The sequence below is a fragment of the Pleuronectes platessa genome, chromosome 9 (assembly GCF_947347685.1).
Source record: "Pleuronectes platessa chromosome 9, fPlePla1.1, whole genome shotgun sequence".
Classification (NCBI taxonomy): Eukaryota; Metazoa; Chordata; class Actinopteri; order Pleuronectiformes; family Pleuronectidae; genus Pleuronectes; species Pleuronectes platessa.
The window spans coordinates 156109-180977 of record NC_070634.1 but is presented as its reverse complement, the minus strand read 5'-3'; the positions used below and the strand labels follow the sequence as shown (position 1 = coordinate 180977).

General features: G+C 44.6%; 1 protein-coding gene and 1 long non-coding RNA gene across 2 annotated transcripts; both read left to right on the top strand.

Annotated features, from left to right (window-relative positions):
• Positions 1-1916: 1916 nt before the first annotated feature.
• Positions 1917-7162, top strand: LOC128448069 (uncharacterized). The gene is made up of 2 exons (XM_053430608.1): positions 1917-2871; positions 2967-7162. Exons 1-2 carry the CDS (start codon positions 1917-1919, stop codon positions 7160-7162), a joined length of 5151 nt encoding a protein of 1716 aa, XP_053286583.1.
• A 15460-nt stretch (positions 7163-22622) lies between these two features.
• Positions 22623-24612, top strand: LOC128448639 (uncharacterized). Its single transcript, XR_008339774.1, has 3 exons — positions 22623-22946; positions 24190-24231; positions 24342-24612. It is a non-coding gene; the product is annotated as an uncharacterized LOC128448639 (long non-coding RNA).
• The last annotated feature ends 257 nt before the right edge of the window (positions 24613-24869 follow it).

Genomic DNA, 24869 nt, shown 5'->3' with positions numbered 1-24869 from the left:
GGAAAGATATGCCTTAATCTACCACACAAACCTGATATGTCCCACTACCCCACTCCACTTGCTGGATTCCTTACCATAATTGTGACATTTTGTCCAGGAGTTTAGATTTAGCTGAAAGTGACACATTTTCCTTGATGAAATCTGACAATAAAGGGATAGTTAATCCGAAAATAAACTACTCAACTATTCACCATTATGTGATTTGAGTCCATAGCGTTGCAGCCAAATAAATACAATTTAAGTAAATGGTGTGCTCTTTTTGAAAAACTTTGTTAACAACATGAAAAACTTCAAAACATGCATAAAATACCCCGAATGTGACTTTTTGAGATTTAGGCTTTCTAAAAAAAGGCATCCAAATTTATCGAGAACATTTAATGTCCTCACAGTGATTGATTGATTAAAACTGATCTGCTACAGTCAACCTTTATAGCACTGTGCTTATGCTTGTGTAGCAGGATGGGCCTTTAATTAGTGCTGCAGTACCGGCCCATCACGGTTGGTTGCGCTGTCTATAAAGGTGAGTGGTTGTGCACTGGGAGCCCTCTTGCCTTGGAGCTCCAGACTGCCCCGCCTCCTGTTATCACCGCACCTGGCCACCTCACCTGGTCGCCTTTTGTTAGCTGGGTCGTGCAGCTCGCCGTTGTTTGGTATGTAGTAGTTGTTTGCGTCTGTGTACCTTCTAAACTTTGCACAAGTCCTCAACACTGGCTTCCATCCCTCAGGCAGTTCCGGGTCTTCCTTCTCCCGTATCGGCCCCAATTGTAGGGCATGCGAGTGTTTTCCTCCTCTGCCGGTTGCAGCGGGGAGCGATCAGCTGATCGATCGAGTTGCACGTAATTGTGCTGCTCGATGCAAGCGATCCCCTTCCTCCCCTTTGATGTTCATTCAACTCCTGACGGTATGTGGATAAGATGACGTTAACTCAAGTTACCACAGTTGTTGTTCAGCTTCTAGAACAAATGTATTTTTCTATGGCAGGGTTGACGTGTGTGTGGGCGGTTTCTGCCAGCACGTTTTCCCCCCCCCTCTTCACGCTGCTGTTGGCCGGCTGCTGTTTTGCCCACTGGCTTATATAGCCAACACATCCATCCTACTCTGCATCTCCTACTGTGCTGTACCTACCATCGAGTATGGTGACTGCTGCCTCATCCTCAGTCTCATCTTAATCTATTCAGTTAACCGACTTCTAACTGATCTTATTGATGATATTATTTGTGTTTTGTGGTTTGCTTTGCATGTTTTTGGTTTAATTCGTTTTCTTAGTTATTTTGGTTTGGCTTAATTGCTTTACCTATTTATTTGGATTTATCAGTTTGGATAAATCTCCATTACTTTTGATTTAATTTCTTTGTTAGTTTTCTTTTGTTTGCATTTATTGAGTTTATTTGCCCTCCCTTATTTGTATTTTGTGTTGTGTGTGTGTGTATGTGTGTTCGCTTTAGTGTGGTTGGGTGAACATATTTTATGCGAAGTCATGTTTAAAGATTGTATATATTAATTAAAAGGAATTGAAATTGTATGTTGGACCCAGTCTCAAGCTTTCATTAGTAATGAACTTGTGTGCTTTAACTTTAAGGTTAATCTAACTCTCCAGGTGAAATTCCTGGGGTGGCGTTGCTGGCAATTTGTCACTAGTTCAACTAAAACTTCATCTTATTGAAGCCTTTAACGTCGAATGCCACATTTGGCGTTGTTGGCAGGATCTTTACTTTTGGAAAGCAGAGACGTGTGGTCCAGTTCCTTTATATAATTTGTTTTGTTTATTTTAATAGTCCCCAGGGTACATATTTGATGTAGAGGTTTTGAATTGTGTTCAGAGGCAAAACAGCAGCTTGGCCTTTCGTGGTCCGCAGAGTCCCGGTGAGGATCCAGTTGTGGGGTTGTTGTGTTCTAGTCTGACTGTAGTGTTAGTTATGGATGTAGAGCTGCAGGAGTTGAGGGAGCTGGTGGCGCAGTTAAAGGTGGACAATGAGAGGTTGCGGCAGGAGCAGGCTGTGGCCGTGCCTGATCCTACTTCGGAATCCTCCACTTCTTCTGTGCCACCTGTGGCCCCTGTTACTACTAGGAACCCCATAGCAGAGAGGCTGGTTTTTGTGCCAAGGGATAGAAAGTGTCCTATGTTCAGGGGAAAATCAGGGATGGGGTTGAATGAGTGGCTTGAGGAGGTTCAAGCCTGCATGCGGGCGCGTCACTTATCCACATCTGAGCAAGCCTTTTTCTTGTTTGATCATCTTGAGGGTGAGGCTCGAGAGGAGATCAAATATCGGTCTGTTGTGGAGAGGGAAGACTCAGCTAAAATCATCTCTGTATTACAGGAACTGTATGGGTGCTCAAAGTCTTATGTAGCCTTACAGGAGGCGTTCTTCTCCCGACGGCAACAAGAAGGGGAGACACTGCATGAGTTCTCCCTCGCGTTGTTGAGCTTGATGGCGTCGGTGAAAGGAAGTGCACCTGGTGGGATGACGAATGCAGACGTTTTGCTGCGCGACCAATTTGTCGAGCATGTTTTGGACGGTGCCTTGCGTCGCGAGCTGAAGCAGTTGGTCAGGAGGCAGGCTACTGCTACTTTACTTGATGTACGGGGTGAGGCGATCCGGTGGGAGCGGGAGGGTTTCCCTGGGGGCGGGAGGGGTCGGAGTCATTCCGTCCCGTCAGCTTTTGGTCTCCAGTACGGGGTACAGAGTGGCTCCCAGGGAGCAACCACTTCACCTCAGGGACAGGAAATGGTGGAGATGAGAGAGATGTTAAGGTTGCAGCAAGAACAGCTGAACCAACTTACCCAGAGCATCGCCACATTTCAGCCCTCTCATCTGCGCCGCCCTCCACCTCGTCGTGGCCCTGTTATATGCCGGCGCTGCCAACAGCCAGGTCACTACGCAAGCGATTGTGATGGCGTTCGGGTTTCTGCTCGCACACAGTCTTCTTTGCCTGGTCGTCAACCGTCTAACGGGCATTTTCATCAGGCCCAGGAGCCGGAAAACTAGCACCCGCCGAACTGCAGAGCCACAGTTCGGGGGGGGTAGCCACTGGCTCGGAGGAAGTTCTTGAGCTGATGTCGTCTTGCCCCCATGTTGCCGTGGACATGGGTGGAGCTCAGGTTCTTTGCTTGGTAGACACCGGTTCCATGGTGTCTACAGTTACAGAAAGCTTTTTCCTGCAACACTTCCAGCCTTGGGGGCATGAGAGGCTACAAGCTTGTAATTGGCTGAAGCTCAGAGCAGCCAATGGGTTAGACATCCCCTATGTTGGCTACCTGGAGTTAGATGTCGAGCTCTGTGGCACTTCGGTGCCGCGGTGTGGGGTTTTGGTGGTGAAAGATCCTCCGGGAGCGGTGTCTGCTCAGGTTCCGGGTATTCTGGGGATGAACATTATTCATCGATGTTATCAGGTGCTCTTTGGACAGCATGGTCTGGCTTTGTTCAATTCGCTCTCTGTATCAGATGCACCAGAGACAGTTACGCAGGCACTACAGAAGTGTCATCAGGCCAGCAGGCAAGCCCCTCAGCACGCAGCAGGCCAGGTCAAGGTTCGGGGTGGGAAGGCATGCCGCATCCATGGTGGTACGATGACAATAGTTACAGCAACATGCTCCGAGCAGTACTCGGGTACTAGGGTGTTGTTTGAGCCTTCGGAGTCTGGCCTACCTGCTGGGCTGCTTGCTTCACCTGCTTTGGTTCGGGTAGTACGAGGCACTGCGTACATCCCGATCGTAAATGTTGGCTCCACTAGTGTTTTGCTGTACCCTCGCACTGTGGTGGGCACCTTGGATGAAGTCCGGGTTGTCAGCATGCCTGCAGGAGTCACCGAGACCCCAACAGAAGTCGCCACCGTGGCTTCCCAGGCCACGTCTGAAGTCGTGCCAGATCGAATTGGGGCTCTGGACTTGTCAGCCTTACCAACTGAAGATCAGGGTAAGGTTCAGTCCCTTCTTAGGCAGTACAGCTCTGTCTTTTCCTCCCATGAGGGAGATCTGGGATGCACCAACCTGATCAGCCATGACATCCCGCTCTTAGACAAAGTGCCTGTCAGGCAACGCCATAGGCGCATCCCGCCGTCCGAGTACGAGGTGGTTAAGGAGCATATTAACCAACTGCTTGAAAATCAAATCATCAGAGAGAGTAGCAGTCCTTATGCTTCCCCAATTGTCCTTGTGAAAAAGAAAGACGGCAGTTTACGCATGTGCGTGGACTACCGCCAGCTTAACAACAAAACGCGGAAGGATGCTTTTCCCCTTCCACGCATCGAGGAATCTTTGGACGCCCTGACAGGTGCCCGCTGGTTCTCTACTCTTGACTTGGCCAGCGGGTACAACCAGGTCCCGGTCACAGAAGCAGACAGGCCCAAAACCGCCTTTTGCACCCCATTCGGCTTATTCGAATGGAACCGCATGCCCTTTGGGCTTTGCAACGCCCCCAGCACTTTCCAGAGGCTGATGCAGCGAATGTTCGGTGACCAACAATGTCAATCGTTGCTCCTGTATCTGGATGACATCATAGTCTTCTCTTCCACGGTGGAACAACACCTGGAGCGGCTGGAGATTGTACTGGGACGGTTGCAGGAACAAGGCCTGAAGGCTAAGCTAAGCAAATGCGCGTTCTTCCAGCCGGAGGTGCGGTACTTGGGCCATGTGGTCTCTGATCAGGGAGTCTCCACCGATCCCAGCAAGCAAGAGGTAGTTGCCAACTGGCAGCCTCCCACCACCATCGCTGACCTACGCTCATTCCTTGGTTTCGCCAGCTATTACCGCCGCTTTGTGGAGGGGTTTGCCAAGTTGGCGGCCCCTCTACACAAGCTGGTAGCAGAACTAGCTGGTAGGAAGTCTAGGGGTGTGGTGCGAATAGTGGCGGAGCATTGGTCGGATGAGTGCCATCGCAATTTTGAAGCGTTGAAGACCAAACTTACCACTGCACCTCTGCTCGCCTACGCCGACTTCTCCTTACCGTTCATCCTGGAGGTTGATGCGAGCTATGGTGGCCTTGGAGCTGTGCTCTCCCAGGAACAGAATGGGAAGGTCAGACCTATAGCTTATGCTAGCAGGGGGTTGAGGCCCACAGAGCGAAATATGTCGAACTACAGCTCCATGAAATTGGAGTTTTTAGCTCTCAAGTGGGCTATGTCAGAAAAATTCCGGGAGTACTTGCTTGGTTATAAATGCATTGTGTACACCGACAATAATCCCCTCAGTCACTTGTTTTCTGCCAAACTCGGTGCCACCGAACAGCGTTGGGCAGCACAATTGGCAGCTTTTGATTTTGAAATAAAGTACCGCTCTGGGAGGAGTAATAAAAATGCTGACGCTTTATCTCGGAAGCATCCACCTGGGCCAAATAACCTAGAGGAGATGTTTCCTGGTACCTCAGTTCCTGAGCCCTTGCGGCAGGTCCTGCAGCGTGAAACCACTCCCGCCAATCAAGCTGCTATTGCTGCTTTGCCCCATCATGCACCTTCTGACCTCCAGGCACTTCAACAAGCTGATCCTGTCCTTCAGGAGGTTTTAGCATTCTGGGGGCGGCAGCAGACTCCCAATTATCAGGAGCGGAAACACTTGTCTCCTCCTGCACGGACCATTATAGGTCAGTGGAACCGGCTGGTTGAGCAGGAGGGTGTTCTCTTCCGGCGCATCTTCCGTCCTGATGGCGCCGAAGCGGTGCTTCAGCTTCTGCTGCCTGCCACGTTAAAGCAAGAGGTGCTGTCTCAGGTTCATCAAGGGCATGGGCATCAGGGTGTGGAGAGGACATTGGAGCTAGTGCGGCAAAGGTGCTACTGGCCAGGTATGTCCTCAGAGGTGGCACAGTGGTGCAGAGAGTGTGAGAGGTGTCAAGTTGCTAAGGACACACCCAGACCGCCTCCCAGTTTCATGGGGCATTTGTTGGCTTCGCGTCCCAATGAAATCTTGGCCATTGATTTTACCTTGCTGGAACCCAGCCACAACGGGTTGGAGAATGTCTTAGTCATGACAGACGTTTTCAGTAAATACACCTTGGCTGTTCCTACCCGAGATCAACGAGCCCCAGTTGTTGCTCAGACTTTGGTCTCTGAGTGGTTTTATAAGTTTGGCGTTCCTGCCCGTATCCATTCTGATCAGGGCCGCAACTTTGAAAGTTCCCTCATTCAACAGCTCTGTGTACTTTACGGTGTTGAAAAATCTCGCACCACTCCATACCATCCCGCCGGCAACGGCCAATGCGAACGCTTTAATCGCACTCTCCACAACTTATTGCGTGCCTTTCCTGCATCTCGGAAAAGAGATTGGCACTCTTGCCTGCCACAGGTGCTCTACTCGTATAACACCACTCCCCATCAGTCCACCGGCGAGTCTCCATTCTACCTGATGTTCGGGCAAGAACCCAGGCTGCCGGTTGATTTTCTCTTGGGTAGAGTCTCAGACCCTGTGGGTGGCGAGGTCCATGAGTGGATCCAAGAACATCAAAACCGGCTCCAGCTTGCCTTTGACGGGGCCCGGGAAAGGTTGAAGGTGGCGGCAGAGCGCAGGAGGAGGAATCATGATAATCAGGTTCGGGATGACCCACTAAAGGTGGGGCAGTTGGTGTGGCTGCGCGATCATAGTGCAAGGGGGCGCCACAAGATACAAGATCTGTGGGGCCCTGTGGTGTACCGAGTCGTAAAGGCACCCCGAGAAGGTGGTCCAGTGTACACCATCGCACCGATGGACGACCAGACCAAAGTTCGGCAGGTCCATCGAACACTGTTGAAAGCCGTTGCTGGAGCTGCCCCTCAGGGTAGTGCATTGCCCCATTGTCCACCCCCTCTTGACCGGCCTCGGTCAGAGGATGAGTTGCCGTTTGACGGAGACTTGTTTATGTTGGGGCCGGAGACCCCTGTTGCTGCCCCTGCTCGCACAGCCGTGGTGACTCAAACCACCCCTCGGTTGCTGCTCCCACCACCTGACTCTGCTGGGTTAGAGTCGTCAAGCGCTCCCTCTACTGCAGTGGCAGATCCACCCTCCGTTTCCCTGGCCGTTCCATCCACCAGTTATGCTGGTGAAAGTGAAGTACGCCGGTCAGCCAGGTCGATGGCTGGCCAGCACCTAAACCTCTATCACCTTCCGCGACCTGTAGGGAACTTGGCATTTGGGGCTGCAAATCCCCCTGGTCCAGTGTCAAATGCCGTTACTGCGCTCTTTAGGCCGTGGAGTTAGTTGGGTGATCCTCTGGATCAGTTGTTCCATCGTCGGGACGACGATGAAGTCGATGGGGGTAGAATGTAGCAGGATGGGCCTTTAATTAGTGCTGCAGTACCGGCCCATCACGGTTGGTTGCGCTGTCTATAAAGGTGAGTGGTTGTGCACTGGGAGCCCTCTTGCCTTGGAGCTCCAGACTGCCCCGCCTCCTGTTATCACCGCACCTGGCCACCTCACCTGGTCGCCTTTTGTTAGCTGGGTCGTGCAGCTCGCCGTTGTTTGGTATGTAGTAGTTGTTTGCGTCTGTGTACCTTCTAAACTTTGCACAAGTCCTCAACACTGGCTTCCATCCCTCAGGCAGTTCCGGGTCTTCCTTCTCCCGTATCGGCCCCAATTGTAGGGCATGCGAGTGTTTTCCTCCTCTGCCGGTTGCAGCGGGGAGCGATCAGCTGATCGATCGAGTTGCACGTAATTGTGCTGCTCGATGCAAGCGATCCCCTTCCTCCCCTTTGATGTTCATTCAACTCCTGACGGTATGTGGATAAGATGACGTTAACTCAAGTTACCACAGTTGTTGTTCAGCTTCTAGAACAAATGTATTTTTCTATGGCAGGGTTGACGTGTGTGTGGGCGGTTTCTGCCAGCACGTTTTTCCCCCCTCTCTTCACGCTGCTGTTGGCCGGCTGCTGTTTTGCCCACTGGCTTATATAGCCAACACATCCATCCTACTCTGCATCTCCTACTGTGCTGTACCTACCATCGAGTATGGTGACTGCTGCCTCATCCTCAGTCTCATCTTAATCTATTCAGTTAACCGACTTCTAACTGATCTTATTGATGATATTATTTGTGTTTTGTGGTTTGCTTTGCATGTTTTTGGTTTAATTCGTTTTCTTAGTTATTTTGGTTTGGCTTAATTGCTTTACCTATTTATTTGGATTTATCAGTTTGGATAAATCTCCATTACTTTTGATTTAATTTCTTTGTTAGTTTTCTTTTGTTTGCATTTATTGAGTTTATTTGCCCTCCCTTATTTGTATTTTGTGTTGTGTGTGTGTGTATGTGTGTTCGCTTTAGTGTGGTTGGGTGAACATATTTTATGCGAAGTCATGTTTAAAGATTGTATATATTAATTAAAAGGAATTGAAATTGTATGTTGGACCCAGTCTCAAGCTTTCATTAGTAATGAACTTGTGTGCTTTAACTTTAAGGTTAATCTAACTCTCCAGGTGAAATTCCTGGGGTGGCGTTGCTGGCAATTTGTCACTAGTTCAACTAAAACTTCATCTTATTGAAGCCTTTAACGTCGAATGCCACACTTGCATGCTTCCAAACTATTACCAACCTTTGATGAGAAGAGGCTTTTTTAGAAAAGGTAAATATGGTAACCAATTAGAAGTTCGAAACTCTGTGGTAATGGCTTTAAAGTCATGTTCCTTTGATGTGGCTCATTTATACACATTATAATGTTACTTTGATGTGGCTCATTTATACACATTATAATGTTAACTTTTGACCTGGGATGATGTATCATGAATCATAAAAATGGCATTGTAAAGAGGTTTTTGCTGAACAAACCTTTGGTCATGAACTGTTGTTTTTCACAGAGCTTGATTTTTGATAATGCAAAGCTCAGCGTAAAAATCACATTTACTTTTAGTTGAGGGAATCAGGATGATGCCATTGTCATAGATCATTAAGGTTGCTGCTCACATGGCTGGGTATTGTAGTGTACATTACAGCCTAGTTTGGATTTAATGTAATCAATTACATCAATTAATCTTCATTAGTAAGTTTATTATTATCTTGATAATGCTCCTGTCAAATTGACTTAAATAACATTATCTTTCTCGTTATTTGGGGTGATGTAGGGGTAAGAGAACATTAATTATAACAAGTGAAACAATATGCTTTATTACTCCGAACTAAAAGTAACGTTCATTTAGTTTACAACTCAATTATCCATGGACCCATCTCTCCTTTCCTGCTGCAGTCTGTTTCCCTCTCTACTGAGTTTAACTTCTTTCCTGTGATGCATAAACAACGAGTCTTAGAGCCTGTTATACAGTTGCCTTTGGTGGGGGAAATCATCTGATTGCATACATTTCCTTCTTCTTCTTTCCCTAATTGGATTTCTGCCTCTCTTTTTAGATGCCATGTGTTTGATCTCCCCCTCCTTACAGCCCCCAACCACTCTGCCTACTGCACTTCTTCCATTTTTCCGTAAGTCTGTGGATCAGAGGAGCAGAGGAGGAAGGCAAGGAAGAAGGGGAGGAGACCAGAGTTCAGGCCAGTGGTTGGTCTCTCAAGGACGGTCTCTGAGGTTCATTACATTCATAGATGTATGCGCTCACACAAAAGAACCAGCTAATTGACTCAACAGTGCATGAAAGCTTAAGTAGAAGACCTCTCCAGGTATTTATAGCATATAAATATGGTATGCAATGAGCTGAAGAATGTGAAGCAACTTTTCACCTTAAAAATACTTGGGTCAATCACTTGGTTTTAGGGTAACATATTATTTGTTTAGAATGGCTGTTCTCTTGGCCTGGGCTGATGCTCTGGAGCGACTTCAGAATTAATACATGTCATTAGTGAGTCCTCCTCAAACTGTTCTATAATATACTGTTTCTTTGTTATTGTTGTGTGCAAAGCTTCTTCTATGGTGCAGACTGAAGTTAGAAAACACTTACCCTGCAATACAGTCAGGTGAATTTAATAAAATAAAACAATTTTTCTTTGTCTGTTCAGGTGTGACTTCTGTGAGTTTGAAAATTATTTAATGATTTGAATTATATTATTCTTTCATACATTGCTTAATAGACCAATGAAATAGCTGACATGCAATCAACACAATGTTAAGATCAGAGTTCATAACATATACAAATAAAAGCGCTGTAATTAACCTCGAGATTAAAGGATTGCCGCCACAAAAAAAACATTGTGCTCTTACTTTGAAGAATAACTGCTGAAAACAGGAAGTTATTCTATGATGTCATGATGTTGCTTCGCATCCGTGAATGTCTCTCAATCCGATATGTTGAAATAAACAAAAACAAATAATTAAAATGACCTGGTGCTGATGTTGACTTGTGGTTTGACCCTTCAGTCAACATCGCCCACCCCCACCCTCTGCTACAGAGCACCGGAGTGACTGTTTCTTCTATTTTTATAAACATTCAATGTATCACATTTCAAAGTTGCACTAAATTCCGCCCTGCACTTTCTCTGGCAATTTACAATAAACAAATCGAGTGTGAACCCGATTAGATGATTGTTTATGAGATACACTCCTGATCAAAATCTTAAGACCAGTTAAAAAATTGCATGAATTTGCATTTTGCACTGTTGAATCTTAGGAAGGTTCTAAGTAGAGTTTCAAAATGCAAAAAGAAGAAATGGGAACAAGAGCCCAAAAGTTGTGAGCAGGCAATTTATTGAAAACAACAATTTAACTGAAGTAGGCTGTTCATCAGCTGATCAAAAGTTTAAGACCACAGCTAAAAAAAAAAAGAAACCTCCTAAAACAGAAATTAAAGTGTCAAAAACTGTCTCAGTAATGAGTAGCTCCACCATTTTTGTTGATCACTTCAAAAATTCGTTTTGGCATGCTTGATGCAAGTGTTTCCAAAAGGCTAGTGCGAATGTTGCGCCAAGTGGTGAAGATGGCTTCACGAAGGGCATCCACTGTCTGGAACTGAAGTCCATTTTTGTAAACTTCCCTTGCCATCCATCCCCAAATGTTCTCAATTGGATTAAGATCAGGGGAACACGCAGGATGGTCCAAAAGAGTGATGTTATTCTCCTGGAAAAAAGTCTTGGTCAGACGGGCATTGTGAATTGGAGCGTCGTCCTGCTGAAAAACCCAGTCGTTACCACACAGACGAGGGCCCTCAGTCCTGAGGGATGCCCGCTGCAGCATCTCCATATAGCCAGCTGCTGTTTGACGCCCCTGCATAACCTGGAGCTCCATTGTTCCATTGAAGGAAAAAGCACCTCAGATCATGATGGCGCCCCCTCCACTGTGCCGCATTGAAAACATCTCGGGTGGCATTTCCTTGTCATGCCAGTAACGTTGGAAGCCATCAGGACCATCAAGGTTAAATTTGTTCTCGTCAGAGAATAAAACTTTCTTCCACCTTTGAATGTCCCATGTTTGGTGCTCCCTTGCAAAGTCTAAACGGGCAATTTTGTGGCGTTGAAGGAGAAGTGGCCTTTGAAGACGTTTCTTGGTTTTGAAGCCCTTCCTTCGCAGATGCCGTCTGATGGTTATTGGGCTGCAGGCAGCACCAGTAATGGCCTTAATTTGGGACGAGGATCGTCCCGTGTCTTGACGGACAGCCATTCGGATCCTCCGGCTCAGCGCCGGTGAGATTTTTTTGGGTCTACCACTTGATTTTTTTGTTCCATAACCCTGAGGATCTTTTAAGAAATGCAAAATGACTGTCTTACTGCGTCCAACCTCAGCAGCGATGGCACGTTGTGAGAGGCCTTGTTTATGCAGTTCAACAATCCTACCACGTTCAAAGACGGTGAGCTTTTTTGCCTTTGCCATCAAGAGATCTTCACAGTATGATTACTTGACAGGAAATGACATGGAATCCAAATTTTTGCACAGATTTTGGCTTTTAAAGGCTGTGGTCTTAAACTTTTGATCAGCTGATGAACAGCCTATTTGAGTTTAATTGTTGTTTTCAATAAATTGCCTGCTCACAACTTTTGGTCTCTTGTTCCCATTTCTTCTTTTTCTATTTTGAAGCTCTACTTAGAACCTTCCTAAGATCCAACAGTGCAAAATGCAAATTCATGACATTTTTTAACTGGTCTTAAGATTTTGATCAGGAGTGTATGTATGCCATAAACAGAGACCAAAAGACATACAATCATTTGTGGAATTAATCGGTAGATACCTCTTATAATTGTATACATTAAAGTGGCAGTAAACAATTATGTTTGAGTGTTCAGTGTATGAAAGGGGGCAGTGATTAAGGAATCAGAATCATCGGCTAGGAATGACGCCAGGCAGGGATTTGCCTGGCGTCTGTGTGGGTGTGTATGAATGATTGATATGACAGGAGTAACTACAGCAGCCAGTGAACTACAGCAGCCTGTGAACAGATTGTTTGACGAGATGAATGATAATCAGAGAAGGGCTGCGATTAAAGTAAAACTGAAACCGACAGAGAAACACGAGGCAGCAAAGACAAATATGGCAGAGTAATGCATACAGCAGCATGCATAGACACAATTTTGGCATTTCTGCAGAATGAGAGCAGAGTCTGCGAGTGCAAGCAGAGGTGACTGTTGTCATGCAGACGTGATGTTAATTTCAACACCTTGATGTTTCATTGCTGTTTATTGCCTCATGAATGATTGACACTGCATGTTTGACTCGTCTGACTCTACCAGATTCTGTGAAGAAGCACAACTCTTGCTGACGATATGACATAGTGCTGACATACCTGTCTTTATTTTCAGATTTTCCACTGACCTCCTTGAAGCTATCGTAGAGGAGGAAGCCAACTCTTTCTTATGAAATGCTAATTAATTGATGAATTCATATAGGTCCTCTAAAGGATGTTCTGGAATTGACCCCGGTGTTTGGTGTAATTTGGTTTTCTCTGCATTGTTAATTCACAGGACTATTTAAATATAACAGCTGCAAATTATTCTGAGATGTTGTTCTATACAGCTTGTAAAGTTTTAAAAATGTCTTTTAGAATTAATTGGTAAAATATCTAAGTTTTTTGAAAATGATATAGTGATGTCAGAGTAGTAATTAAATACACATACTAAATACAGAGTCACATCAACTGGGTTATGCTCTCCTTGTCCTCCTGTTTTTGCGATTGCGTTATGTTCTTGTAAAACTGTGAATTGTCAGAGCATCTGTGCTCCGGCAGCTCTCAATGTGTGATGACAACTTGTGGCTATCAAAAGCTAAAACACCGTGACGCTTTCACCAGCAGCAAAGCCGCTGGGAACATATTCACCTATGGGTATTTGTTTTTAAGATTGAGGATTTTTTGATGTTCTAGCTAGTTTGTTGTCGGTTGTGACTGTTATTTGTTAGATGGCCTGTACTTATATACGTAGCGCTTTTCTAGTTTCGATGAGCACTATCCTTCTTCTTCTTCATATATTTGGAAAAGACTACTGATGTACTGTATTTGTCAATTTAAAATACATTACAGTTTTTCTCCATTGCTTTGGCTCATTTCACGAAACAGAAATGACATTCTCAGAAATCTAAGTGCAATTGGCAAAATAGCCCATATGGTTCAGCACAACTACATAGATCACCTTCAAAAGGTCCTATCTCACCCAAAACAGTTAACTCAAGTTTCAAAACCAAATCATTTTCTCATATAAATAGTCAGTGCCCCCAAAATGAAAAGTCCCTTTGGCCTTGTTTAAACACTACAGGTCAAAATGTTTAGATGTTTTGTCAGTATGGCAGTGGACCATAGAAATATCCCTCATGTGCACATTTCAATCTTGGCTCAGTCCTTGAATGGTCACTGAATGGTTACAGTAGATGTTTTCTTTCCAGAATATTATGTGTATCAAACAGAAAAAAGATGAATTCAAGGTTTCACATAAAATACTTTATTGCACTCATACTGCCATGGAAATTGTTACAGTAATTGCCATACATCGTACTTACAGTAACAGAAAATGTGTACAGCACAATATACTGTCAAACAATAAGCACATCAAAACTAAAATTTGGTATAGTGAGATATGACCTTCTGAAGGTGATCTATGTAGTTGTCCTGAACCATATTGGCTATTTTCCCAATTGCACTTAGAGCTCTGAGAATGTCATTTCTGTTTCGTGAAATGAGCCAAAGCAATGGAGAAAAACTGTAAACTTACTGTGTGATTGGTGATCAGATGTGTGAAACTCAACCTTGATTACTAAAGTTCTAGTTGCACCTGAAAATTAAGCCAATGATCCAAGATATCCTTATTACAGTATATACCATGATGTTTTTCATGGTATTATGTGATTGAAAGATTTTGACAGTAGAGTGAACTATTGTGCAGGTGATGATGTACACAATGAAATTATGCCAACATGTTCTGCAGAGAACAACCACTTGACTGAGAATCGACAGTCAGTTTTGACCAGAAATATATATTCAATTGCTAACTGAAGGAAGTTGTACCTAACCGTTTGCAAAGGTGTGCTAATCATTTGAAATTTATGCAAGCTGTTGGAAATTGTACTTGACATTGCAGGGATGTGCTAATACAGCTGCAATTTGATTAAAGGAATGACATATTCCAATCTGTTGTGAACAAGTGCCCAGTGGTTTGGAGGTTTGCACGTGTTGTTTTGAGAATGTCATTTCTGTTTCGTGAAATGAGCCAAAGCAATGGAGAAAAACTGTAACAGCCTCACAAGGTCTCTCAGAAAATTATAAGCTCAATTAAGCAGCTCGAGAATGAGATAAATATTTTCTTAATAAAGCAAAATGGACATGGATACTTCAAATATCAGCAAACAGATTTGAGTATGTTGTGCTTCCATTCTCATGTTAGAGTGAAAAGTAGACTGGTGGTAAACAAAGGGGCTTGACAGTTTTTAATTCAATGTAAACTTTAATAATATGTTTGTTTTGTCCACTGTGTGTGTTTGTCACAGGGGTGTGTGTGTGACTGTGGAAAAAAAATAAAATTATTTCTGCTGGGGAGTCGTGCTGACCCAAAACAGTGTAGCCAACATTAGCATTAACAGCTGTTTACTTGCCATCAGCTTCAGCCAGTGTTGTGTTTACAAGACTAGAGGTTAGAATACATCCTCTGGGAATCGGCACTTCAACTCACGTTGAACTTTCTCTCGTGTTGGACTGAAGTTGGGATGCTGTGGAAGAAATCTTCAGACATGGGGGTGACAATTGATCATGTTACTCTGTTAGTATTTGTATATTGTTTCAACTTCTGGTCTCCTTGATGCATCAAGTCTACATTAGAATCGTTTGCATAAGACATCAGCTGCTGCCTGAGTTCTCCTTTTACCAGCCTTAAGAAAACCTCCATAATACTCACCACATCCTTTGCCTACACCTTCAGATTTATAGATCAAATTAGAATGAAAAATGTTGGTCCCTCTATGCTGATGTGTTGGAATTTATGGTCATGAGTTAATATTTTTAAAAGGCATTATAATCAAAGGCAAACATTTTTAAACGCTCCTGAATAAAGGATTAAAGTCATCAAACCCTTTACATAAAGAGAAATGACAGGAATTCAGATGTTAATAATACTATAACATTTGTTTTTGACATACAAAAAGAGACAACAACCTGGAAAAGGTATTCTTCATTTCATTGGGCCTTTAAATTATTTTGCTACCCTCTTGGCTCAGTATGTGTTTCAATAGCATCTTCTATTGTAAAGTTTCTCCTGGATATCCTTAAAGGGACTCTTCAAATAAGATATATTGTAATCATTATTTTGAATATTATTCGCATATATGCATGTACCTTTAGGTGATGGAAGCTGCTTAACGGCCTTTCGCCAAACCGGCAAAATCTGGAAAAAACATTTAATGAAGGACCTGGTTACCAAATATTCTCTTAACACATTTTCCATTACTTCCATATAATCCCTGCACTGTTCCATGTCTGTTATTTGCATAAATAGCCTGTAGGGGTTATATCTTAACTTTTAGCTTTATATCTCTCACAAATATACTGCAGTCACGTTCTTTGACGAGACTTTTATCACAGATTTCCTCTTCACTTTGATCAAGGTCATCTCTGATTAGTGTGATATTTTAAGATTAAGTTCTCAATTGTCAGGAGGCAAGTGAGGGCACACACGCACAGGGAAAGGGCACAAACACGGATAAATGAACAGTCTATACGCAGAGATACACACAAAAATTAGAAAATGTATGCAAATCCCACAGTACAAGCACCCTAGCAAAAACAGTCATAACACACACTCTGAAATAAACGTTGTTTATAGGAGCTAGCTTCTGTGACTGTTGGTAATAAATAATGAAAAAAGTGTAATAAAATCCCACTGGTGTTCATCTGTGCTATAGCCAGAGGATAAAAACTGGAAAATTTGAGTTTTATATCTTTTGTAGTAAGGACATTTTGGGAAAGTGAGGGCATTTTAGACAGTCCTTACTTCCCTTCAACTTCAAAGGGCTGTTTGAGGGTTAAGACTTTATGATTATGGTTAAAGTTAGGGTTAGGAGCAGGGTTTGGCATGTAGTCGTGATGGTTGAGGTGGGCTGAGGGGACTATCCAGTATGTCAATGAATTTCCCACAAAGATAGAGGTATAAACGTGTGTGTATGTGTTCCAATAACCCTGTCAGGGCAAACTCAGTAGCCTTGACACAATAATAAGCCGGTCCTCCTCCCAGAGGCCCCCAGTCATATTATTCACTGGTCCAAATATGGAAATACAGCTTGTACCTCATAGATAACAGAGGAGTGGGGGAGAGACAGAAAGACTGTCTGTCTTGTTTCGCAAATCAAACTTTCAATAGTGAATAGAGAGACAGAGGGAGTGAAAAAAAAATATATAATATATAAAAATATATATTTGGGCCCACTTTTTGAGTCACTGTGCTCTGGCAAGAGAAAAAACATCCATTTCTGTCAGACAACTCACGTTTGATCATGTAATATATTTATTACAACAGATTTAGTGTTTGGCGTCTAGGCTCCAACTTAATCACTGCCCCATATGATTACACAGTAATGATGGGAGTGATGAGCAAATACTTGTAACCCCCCGTTGGAGCCTACAGGTGGATGCTGGGGTGGTGGAGGGACTGAAGCAACAGGTAGCAATACTGCAGCAGCAGTGCGAGCAAGAGGGGTTGATGGGAAATGTCTCTCTGGTTAAATAGACCACCTGATAAGGTGGGTGTGTATTAAGATGGTTGTGGAGATTGAGGTATGTCACATGATGTATGACACCTGATTGGCGCAGCGCCGCTCGAGTTGCCTGCCAGAACTAGCTCGCAGGCGTCGCCATATTTCTGTCAGACAACTCACGTTTGATCATGTAATATATTTATTACAACAGATTTAGTGTTTGGTGTCTAGGCTCCAACTTAATCACTCCCCCATATGATTACACAGTAATGATGGGAGTGATGAGCAAATACTTGTAACCCCCCAACACTGCACATAGTCGGAGCCTGACGTATGGATCGGTATCTGCTATGTGTGCGCCATTCACCGCCGCGGTGTGGCCATTCTCCGTAGGGGCATTAGCCTGCAGGAGAATATGCTAACTAGTGAACCTGTTATGTGAGCCATTCACCGCCGTGGTGTGGTCATTCGATGTAGCCAAATTGTCTGCGGGGGAATATACTACCTGGTGAGGTTCCATATACGGGAATATAGTGAACTTGGCACATGGCAACATATGCATCGGAAGTTCACCTTTAAGCCCAGCAAACCACCTGAAATGCAATAAAAGAATCAGTCTGCAAAGCACATAGAAATTATTCACTCACATGTTTTGTTTGTATCGCCAATATTCAAAACATGATTCGTTTCATCGGGCTTAACAAATGCGACATCCTGTCCTTAACCCTCGACAAGAGTAAGGAAAAACTACCAAAAAAACCCCCATAAACAGGGAAAAATGTAGAAACCTCAGAGAGAGCCACATGTGAGGGATCCCTCTCCCAGGATGGACAGGAACAGATGTATGCCACGGCAAGGGTGCAATGAATCCCTTGGCATCGTTTGCATTGTATCGTCACCATTTGAGGGGATGAAGGCGCGCCGAAACATGCCTGTGACTATACCCGGACGCGGAGACGTGATGGATCCCGAGATCTGACATGCAACAAAGGATTTGTGCAGCGGAGATTACATATTAAAACATCAAGGCTGCAGATGATGTTTGAGAGTCAATATTCCTTCTTGTGGTGTCCAACATAGCATGAGTAGCATTGATGATGGAGTGTTGCAGTCATAGCGGTGCCACATCTTAGTGAGTGCGGGGACAGCATCCAGGTGTTAGGCCTCAGCTCTGGCAGGGATGGCGAAGCTTTGAGGAGATCTCGTCATGCATTTTCAACCATTGTTGGTAGGCAAGGGTGTCGTCAGATGGGTTGAAGAGGGATGCAAGCGTTTGATCATAGAGAAGAAAGAACAGAAAGCAGTATTTATTCTTAGCAATGATAATTCAGAAGTCTCGACAAGATCTATCAGACTTGTTGTGAACATGTGTTCTTCTAAGACTAGAGAGGATAAGGTCATGTAGAGGATTAAATGAGCGTCCTTGTCAGATTTCCTATTAGACTGCTTCCGTTATCGTATACTCTGACTCACCTTGACAACAATTCAGTAATAAGGAAATATAAAGCCAAGGTAAATGACAGTCTTACCTGTCATCATTGAGGATTCATAGATTTTCTATTGTAGCAGCATTGACACATGATAAGGTTATTGGTTCTTGATCTATTCACTGCTCTGTAGGAATTGGATGAATACCATGGGGTCAAGACGCTCGGGTATGGTTGGACAGATGGGATTTCCCTCTGCTTAAATAGACCGCCTAATGCAGTGGATGAGTGCTGTGGCTGGTTGTGGCAAGTGAAGTATGTCACCTGATATATGTCACATGATTTATGTCACCTGATGTATGGCACATGACTGAAGCAGCGCAGCTCGATTTGCCTGCCAGAACTAGCTCGCTGGCTTCGCTCCATTTCAGTCAGACTACTCACATCTTATTTATTAAGATATTTATTATTCACAATAGAACATGTTTGTGTTTGGTGTCTAGGCTCCAACTTAATCACTCCCAATATGCTAACACAGGAATGATGGGAGTGATGAGCTAATACTGTAACCCCCCAACACTGCACAAATTCGGAGCCTGACGGATGAATCGGTATCTGCTATGTGTGCGCCATTCACCGCCGCGGTGTGGCCATTTCTCCATAAGCGCATGCCTGCTTGAGAATATGCTACCTAGTGAGCCTGTTATGTGTTCCACGCCACTGCGGTGTGGCTATTCTCCATAGGCGCATGCCTGCTGGAGAATATGCTACCTAGTGAGCCTGTTATGTGTTCCACGCCACTGCGGTGTGGCTATTCTCCATAGGCGCATGCCTGCTGGAGAATATGCTACCTAGTGAGCCTGTTATGTGTTCCACGCCACTGCGGTGTGGCTATTCTCCATAGGCGCATGCCTGCTGGAGAATATGCTACCTAGTGAGCCTGTTATGTGTGCCATGCCACTGCGGTGTAGCTATTCTCCATGGCGCATGCCTGCAGGAGAATATGCTACCTGTGAAACTGTGATGCGCACCATGCACCCCCGTGGTGTGGTCATTCGCTGTAGGCACATTGTCGCGGGAGAATATATACTGCCTGGTGAGGTTCCCCCCAACTGCCCTGGCTGTAGGAGAATATATTGTGAACTTGGCACATGGCAACCTATACCCCAGAATTTAACACTCTAAGTCCAGCAAACCACCTGAAATGCTGGCAATCTTGGACAATCCGTCTCACCCCTCCACAAAACACTGGACAAGCTAAGGAGCAGCTTCAGCCAAAGACTCATTCAACCCCGCTGCTCTAAGGAACGATACAGGAAATCGTTCCTCCCAACCGCAATAAGACTATACAACTCATCTACCTCTGTCAGAGCCACCATCACTGAACTAAACTAAATATACCTGTCTCAATTCATCATTTTATACAATAATATTGTCTTTTGCACACTCTGTCTACATATTCTTACACTCATAGTACATTATATTATCTATTGCATCGCCAAATACTTATATTTATACCCGTACTATATATAATATCATACTCTTTGTATATTCTTTGTATATATAAGTCTATATACACATATTTATACATGTGTACATGTTATTATTATTATTATATTTGACTATTATTATATATACTGTTACTGCTATTATTACTATATACTGCTATTATATTGGTATAATTACTATCATATATAAATATATATTATACAATTTTTATATACTATCTAACAATAGCATTACCATCATATCATCAGTACTATTACCATCATCTGCCACTGCACCTTATCTACCTATTTATCTTGTGTTTCTGTTTTTATTCTTTCTACCTCAATATTTTATTCTATTGTATTTTATTGTAATCAAATGTACCGGCTGCTATGACGACTTAATTTCCCTTCGGGGATGAATAAAGTAATCTATCTATCTATCTATCTATCTATCTATTTACAGACCTCAGAGTGACAAAGGGAGCCACAACAACTAGGGCTGCACAATTAATCGAATTGCATGATCGTCAGCGATATTGACATTTAAAATGCGTGCTTTGCTACATATCCAATCAAGCGCTTTCTCGACTAACATTCGCTAACCACCAGAGGGAGAACAAAATGGGAGTTGTCATGCACGCACCCTGCAGCGGTAGCCAGAACAACGTTTTGTCTGCAGCCAGTTCCGGTATTTCTTAGAGAGTAGAGACAGAGAGTAGCCAATCACGGTGTCGTGTGAAAGGTAAATCAATTATCAGGAGCAGAAGGCGAGGAGCTAGTACTTCGAAAAGGATCATCAACCGTTGTATGGTAGTTTTGGAATTTAGGGCAAGTGATGATAACCAAGAACAAATCATGCCAGAGTGCGTTTAGAGTTGTGTTTGCGCCGCATAGCAATACAACTACCTTGTTTAACCACCTGAAAAAACGACCCACAAACCATAGTACAACAAGTGCATCAAGGCCAAAACTAACATTACCTCCCTGAATCTCCGTCCATGTCCAACGTCAACAGAGAAAACCATAAACGACCATGCATGGTGCGACAGCGTATCCATCCCCTTCCCGAAGACACACTGGAATAACTGATGCGATCGCATTTCATTTGGCCAAAGACATGTGTCCAATAAATACTGTGAGCAATGATCAAGCACAACAATGGAGCCGTACATGTCCCTGACAATTCACTGCATTGATTGTAATTTGCAATGAAGAGTCGATGCTTACAGACGTCATTTTTTTCCCATAAGAACCGACAGGAGAGTCGATTGCCCAGGACCTAATGAAAGATGTGTACATTAGCTGGAATGTAGCACAACATGGAAGTGAAGCAGTGTTCTTGTGCCTTTAAACATGAAAATGCTATAAAAATATATTGTTCCTAAAATGTATGAATAATCATGATATTAATATTGATCTAAATAATCGTAATTATGATTTTGGCCATAATCATGCAGGCCTTACGACAACGCTGCGCACAGAAGTGTTGTGGTGTCTTGACACAACAGTAAACCACCACTCTCTCACATCCAATGAAGGATGTCCAGAATTTTCTGGTGCACTACCTCAAAGTGCACCAGATTGTAGTTGACAATCCGAAGACAAAATAGTTGCCCGCGAATTTAATATTCGATCATTCGTTAGTTACCTCATGCGCGTGTTATTCGCGCAGCTGTAATAAACTTTGTTTTACCGGAGGTGCTGATGGAAGTAGCTGAGGAGTGAGCCATCTCGCTCCCTTCCTATCCCTGAAACTCGGGCATGTGCAATGCGATAAATATAGCACATGGCACGTCCGTTGCGAAATCATCGCATGCCAGAAGTCATAAGAAAGTCATATATACAAGTTATTTACAATTATTGCATTCAACATCTATGAGGGCCCACCTGAGGGCCCAGCACCCTGCACAAGATTGAACCCCAACCCTTGGTTGGAGGAAGACCACTCCACCCACATATATATTATATTATATAATTGAAAGTTTCCGGAATAACAAAACATATTACCTGCTAGCATTTGATTCCTTTGGGAAAGGTACTGTTGTCAGGAGACAGAAGCTTCAGACCCATGGCTGGAGATTGGACTACAACTCCCATAATCCTGCTGGAGTGACGTACCAGGAAGTACTATAACACGAGCCGGTCCCGTAATTTTGTTTACATCACGTGCAGGGAAGATGGCGTGTGATTCCAGCCTGAATTGTTTCATTCATAACGTTCAGTGCAGACTTCATTCAGCAGAGGAGACAGGATGAAAGCCCAAGCGGATCCAGGCGCGCGTCCTCTGCCTCCGAGGGACAACATCCCGCGGTGAGGGAGAAGTTGGTAGAGCAGAGATGTCCCGGGAAGCAGGGCTGGACTGGCAATCGGGCATACCGGGCATTTTCCCGCTGGGCCGACGTCCCTCGAGGGCCGATGGCCGCCCCCGGGTTTTTTTTTTTTTTTTTTTCAAAAAAATAAAAAAAAATAAACTGACCGGCGGCCCACGATGTCTTGTTGACGGCCCTCGGCCCATGCATGTGTGGGGGGGTACTAAATTTGTGTCTCAGATGTCACTTCGGCACTATTCGGTGGGTAACCTAACCAATACGCCGCCATACGCATTGAAACGGTGCCTGCTGAATTCAAGTGCACAAGTGCGCCATCTGAGACAGAACCAATTATTACGCCCCACCCCTTCCTGTATTTAGCTATGCGCGCGAGAGTGGAAGACGGCAATGGACAAACCAAAGCGTAAAGGTGGAGCTGAAAAGCTCAGGGCCAAAAGGCTCAAAAATCTAGCCGCAGACGCCGGAAAATGTGCTAAAATAACTGACATGTTCAGTGGAGGTGCTTCGGGAGCCCCCTCCACCTCAGGTGAATCAAGCACCACCAGCACCAGTGGACAGGGCGAGGAGGCTAGCTGTAGCGATCCACCCATGGAGACAGCACAGATGGTGGAAGGGGGTGACGGTAGTATTAGCCATGAACAGGGAGGAGGAGATGATGAGTCCGAACCCGAGGCTCATGGACTGAGTGAGCCGCTGCCGGTGCACCAGGTAAGCAGCTATTAACATAAGGATAATACGTTTAGATGATGGATTTGAATTTAGCCAGCCGCAGCGATATGAAAATGATGCGTAATAGATGTGACAAACGGCTATGCTAATATGCTAATGAAAATGCTAGATGAGTAGTCATGCTGCACGCTATCATGCCTGACGGATAAGCAAGCACACAGCATAGCCCCACGATACACGCCGTTCACAGGTGGAATGCTGTAATAATAGTCGTTGGAAAGTTTTTATTACCACGTAGTATTACACTACTATGGCATTACACCAGGGGTGGCGGCCCGCGGGCCGGATCCGGCCCGACTGTATGTCACATCCGGCCCGCGGGTGATAAGGGTCGAATATTTTTTAGTATAAGTACTAAGATGTCCAGAGGGTCAGTGAATGGGTCGCGGTGGGACATGTGACAGTTCTTGACAAATGGCTGTGTGGAATGACGGGCTCTCATTGGCTGGTTGTTGGTGGCTCAGGGGTTAATGAGGAAGCGGAGGGAGAACACGAGTGTTGATGTGCGGAGTGAGGAGACGACGCACGGACATCTGAATGAAGTTATGAAAATAGCCGCTGCTCAGAAACTTTCCCCCGACATCGACAAGCTGGTGAAAGTTAAAAGGTGTCTGGCTTCAACAAGAAGCTGAAGTAGGCTGGTCTCCCCATTTATCATAATCCAGTGTGTTATGGGTGGGAGGGAATAAAAGGGCTTGGGGTGGACTTATAGCCAGGCTGGTGCCATATAGTCATATGGGTGTGTGGAAATATGGGTTGGGGTTGACTGGTGATGACTGGCAAAGTTAATGTGCCTTATCTGTTGTTGAGCCAATTTAATCTTTTTAGATAGCTCATATTTGGCTAATTTTTCAAGAACATTTTTGTTTTACTTATTCCTACTGGATATTCAATCACATGGCCTATTGTTGGACTACTTTATTCTGGTGCTTACTTTCTGTGACTCGTTTAGACCTGCTGGCCTTCTTTTAATTTGCCAGACTGTTGAGGCAGATGTTGACTACTTTTGCCGTCCAGACCGTGCTACACTGCAAACTTTTTTGAACCACCATCCAAAGCAAGATGCTCCAAACACAATGTCCCCCCCCCCCGCTCTGTGTGTGTGTGTGTGTGTGTGTGTGGGTGTGGGTGTGGGTGTGTGTGTGTGTGGCTGTGTGGGTGTGTGTGTGGCTATCTGTAGGTTTCATGAGTGTTTGATTGACTGTAGTGTGTGTGCCCAAAGAGCTGATTGGAACTGAAGAGCGCAGACAAGGCTATGCACCAAGTGAGTAAACATATCCACATTACCACGACATAAAAGCGTTAAAAATCTGATGTTGTATGTGCCTAACATCAGAGTGGGTATGTGCCCCCCCCCCTCTCTCTCTGTCCAAGGAGCTGATTGGACTGAAGAGAGCAGATAAGGCCAGTTCATCGGCAGCTGCCAGGGGCTCTCTTCTCTCAACGTCCAGGTTTTCTGCCAGCTATCATGACAAATTTATAGATTCATTTTAAATAAACAATTGAGTGTGAAGTCACTGCACATTTCCTGGTGTTTTTTTGGTACCTGAAAGAGAGTTTTTTTAGTTAAATTGTGCACCTTTTCCACTAGGCCAGAACGTTTGTACATTTAGAAGACATAAGTTACGTCAATTTAATGGCAGATGTGCTCCGCTAATTATGTGGGCCGGTCTGAGCCAAAAAATGCCCGGGCCGTTTTGTTCTCCCAGTCCAGCCCTGCCGGGAAGAATCCGTCAGCGAAGCTGCCGTCAGTGACGCTGCCACCAGCGTTTGTTCGGCCTCGCGGAGCCGCCTTCAGTCAAGAAGTAGTTGAAACTAACTCGTGGCTCAGACCCGATGAATTAAACGCTTCGGGTGCGCAGCTCCTCCAGGATGTGGTGCGCGCTGAGAGGCCCGCGGGAG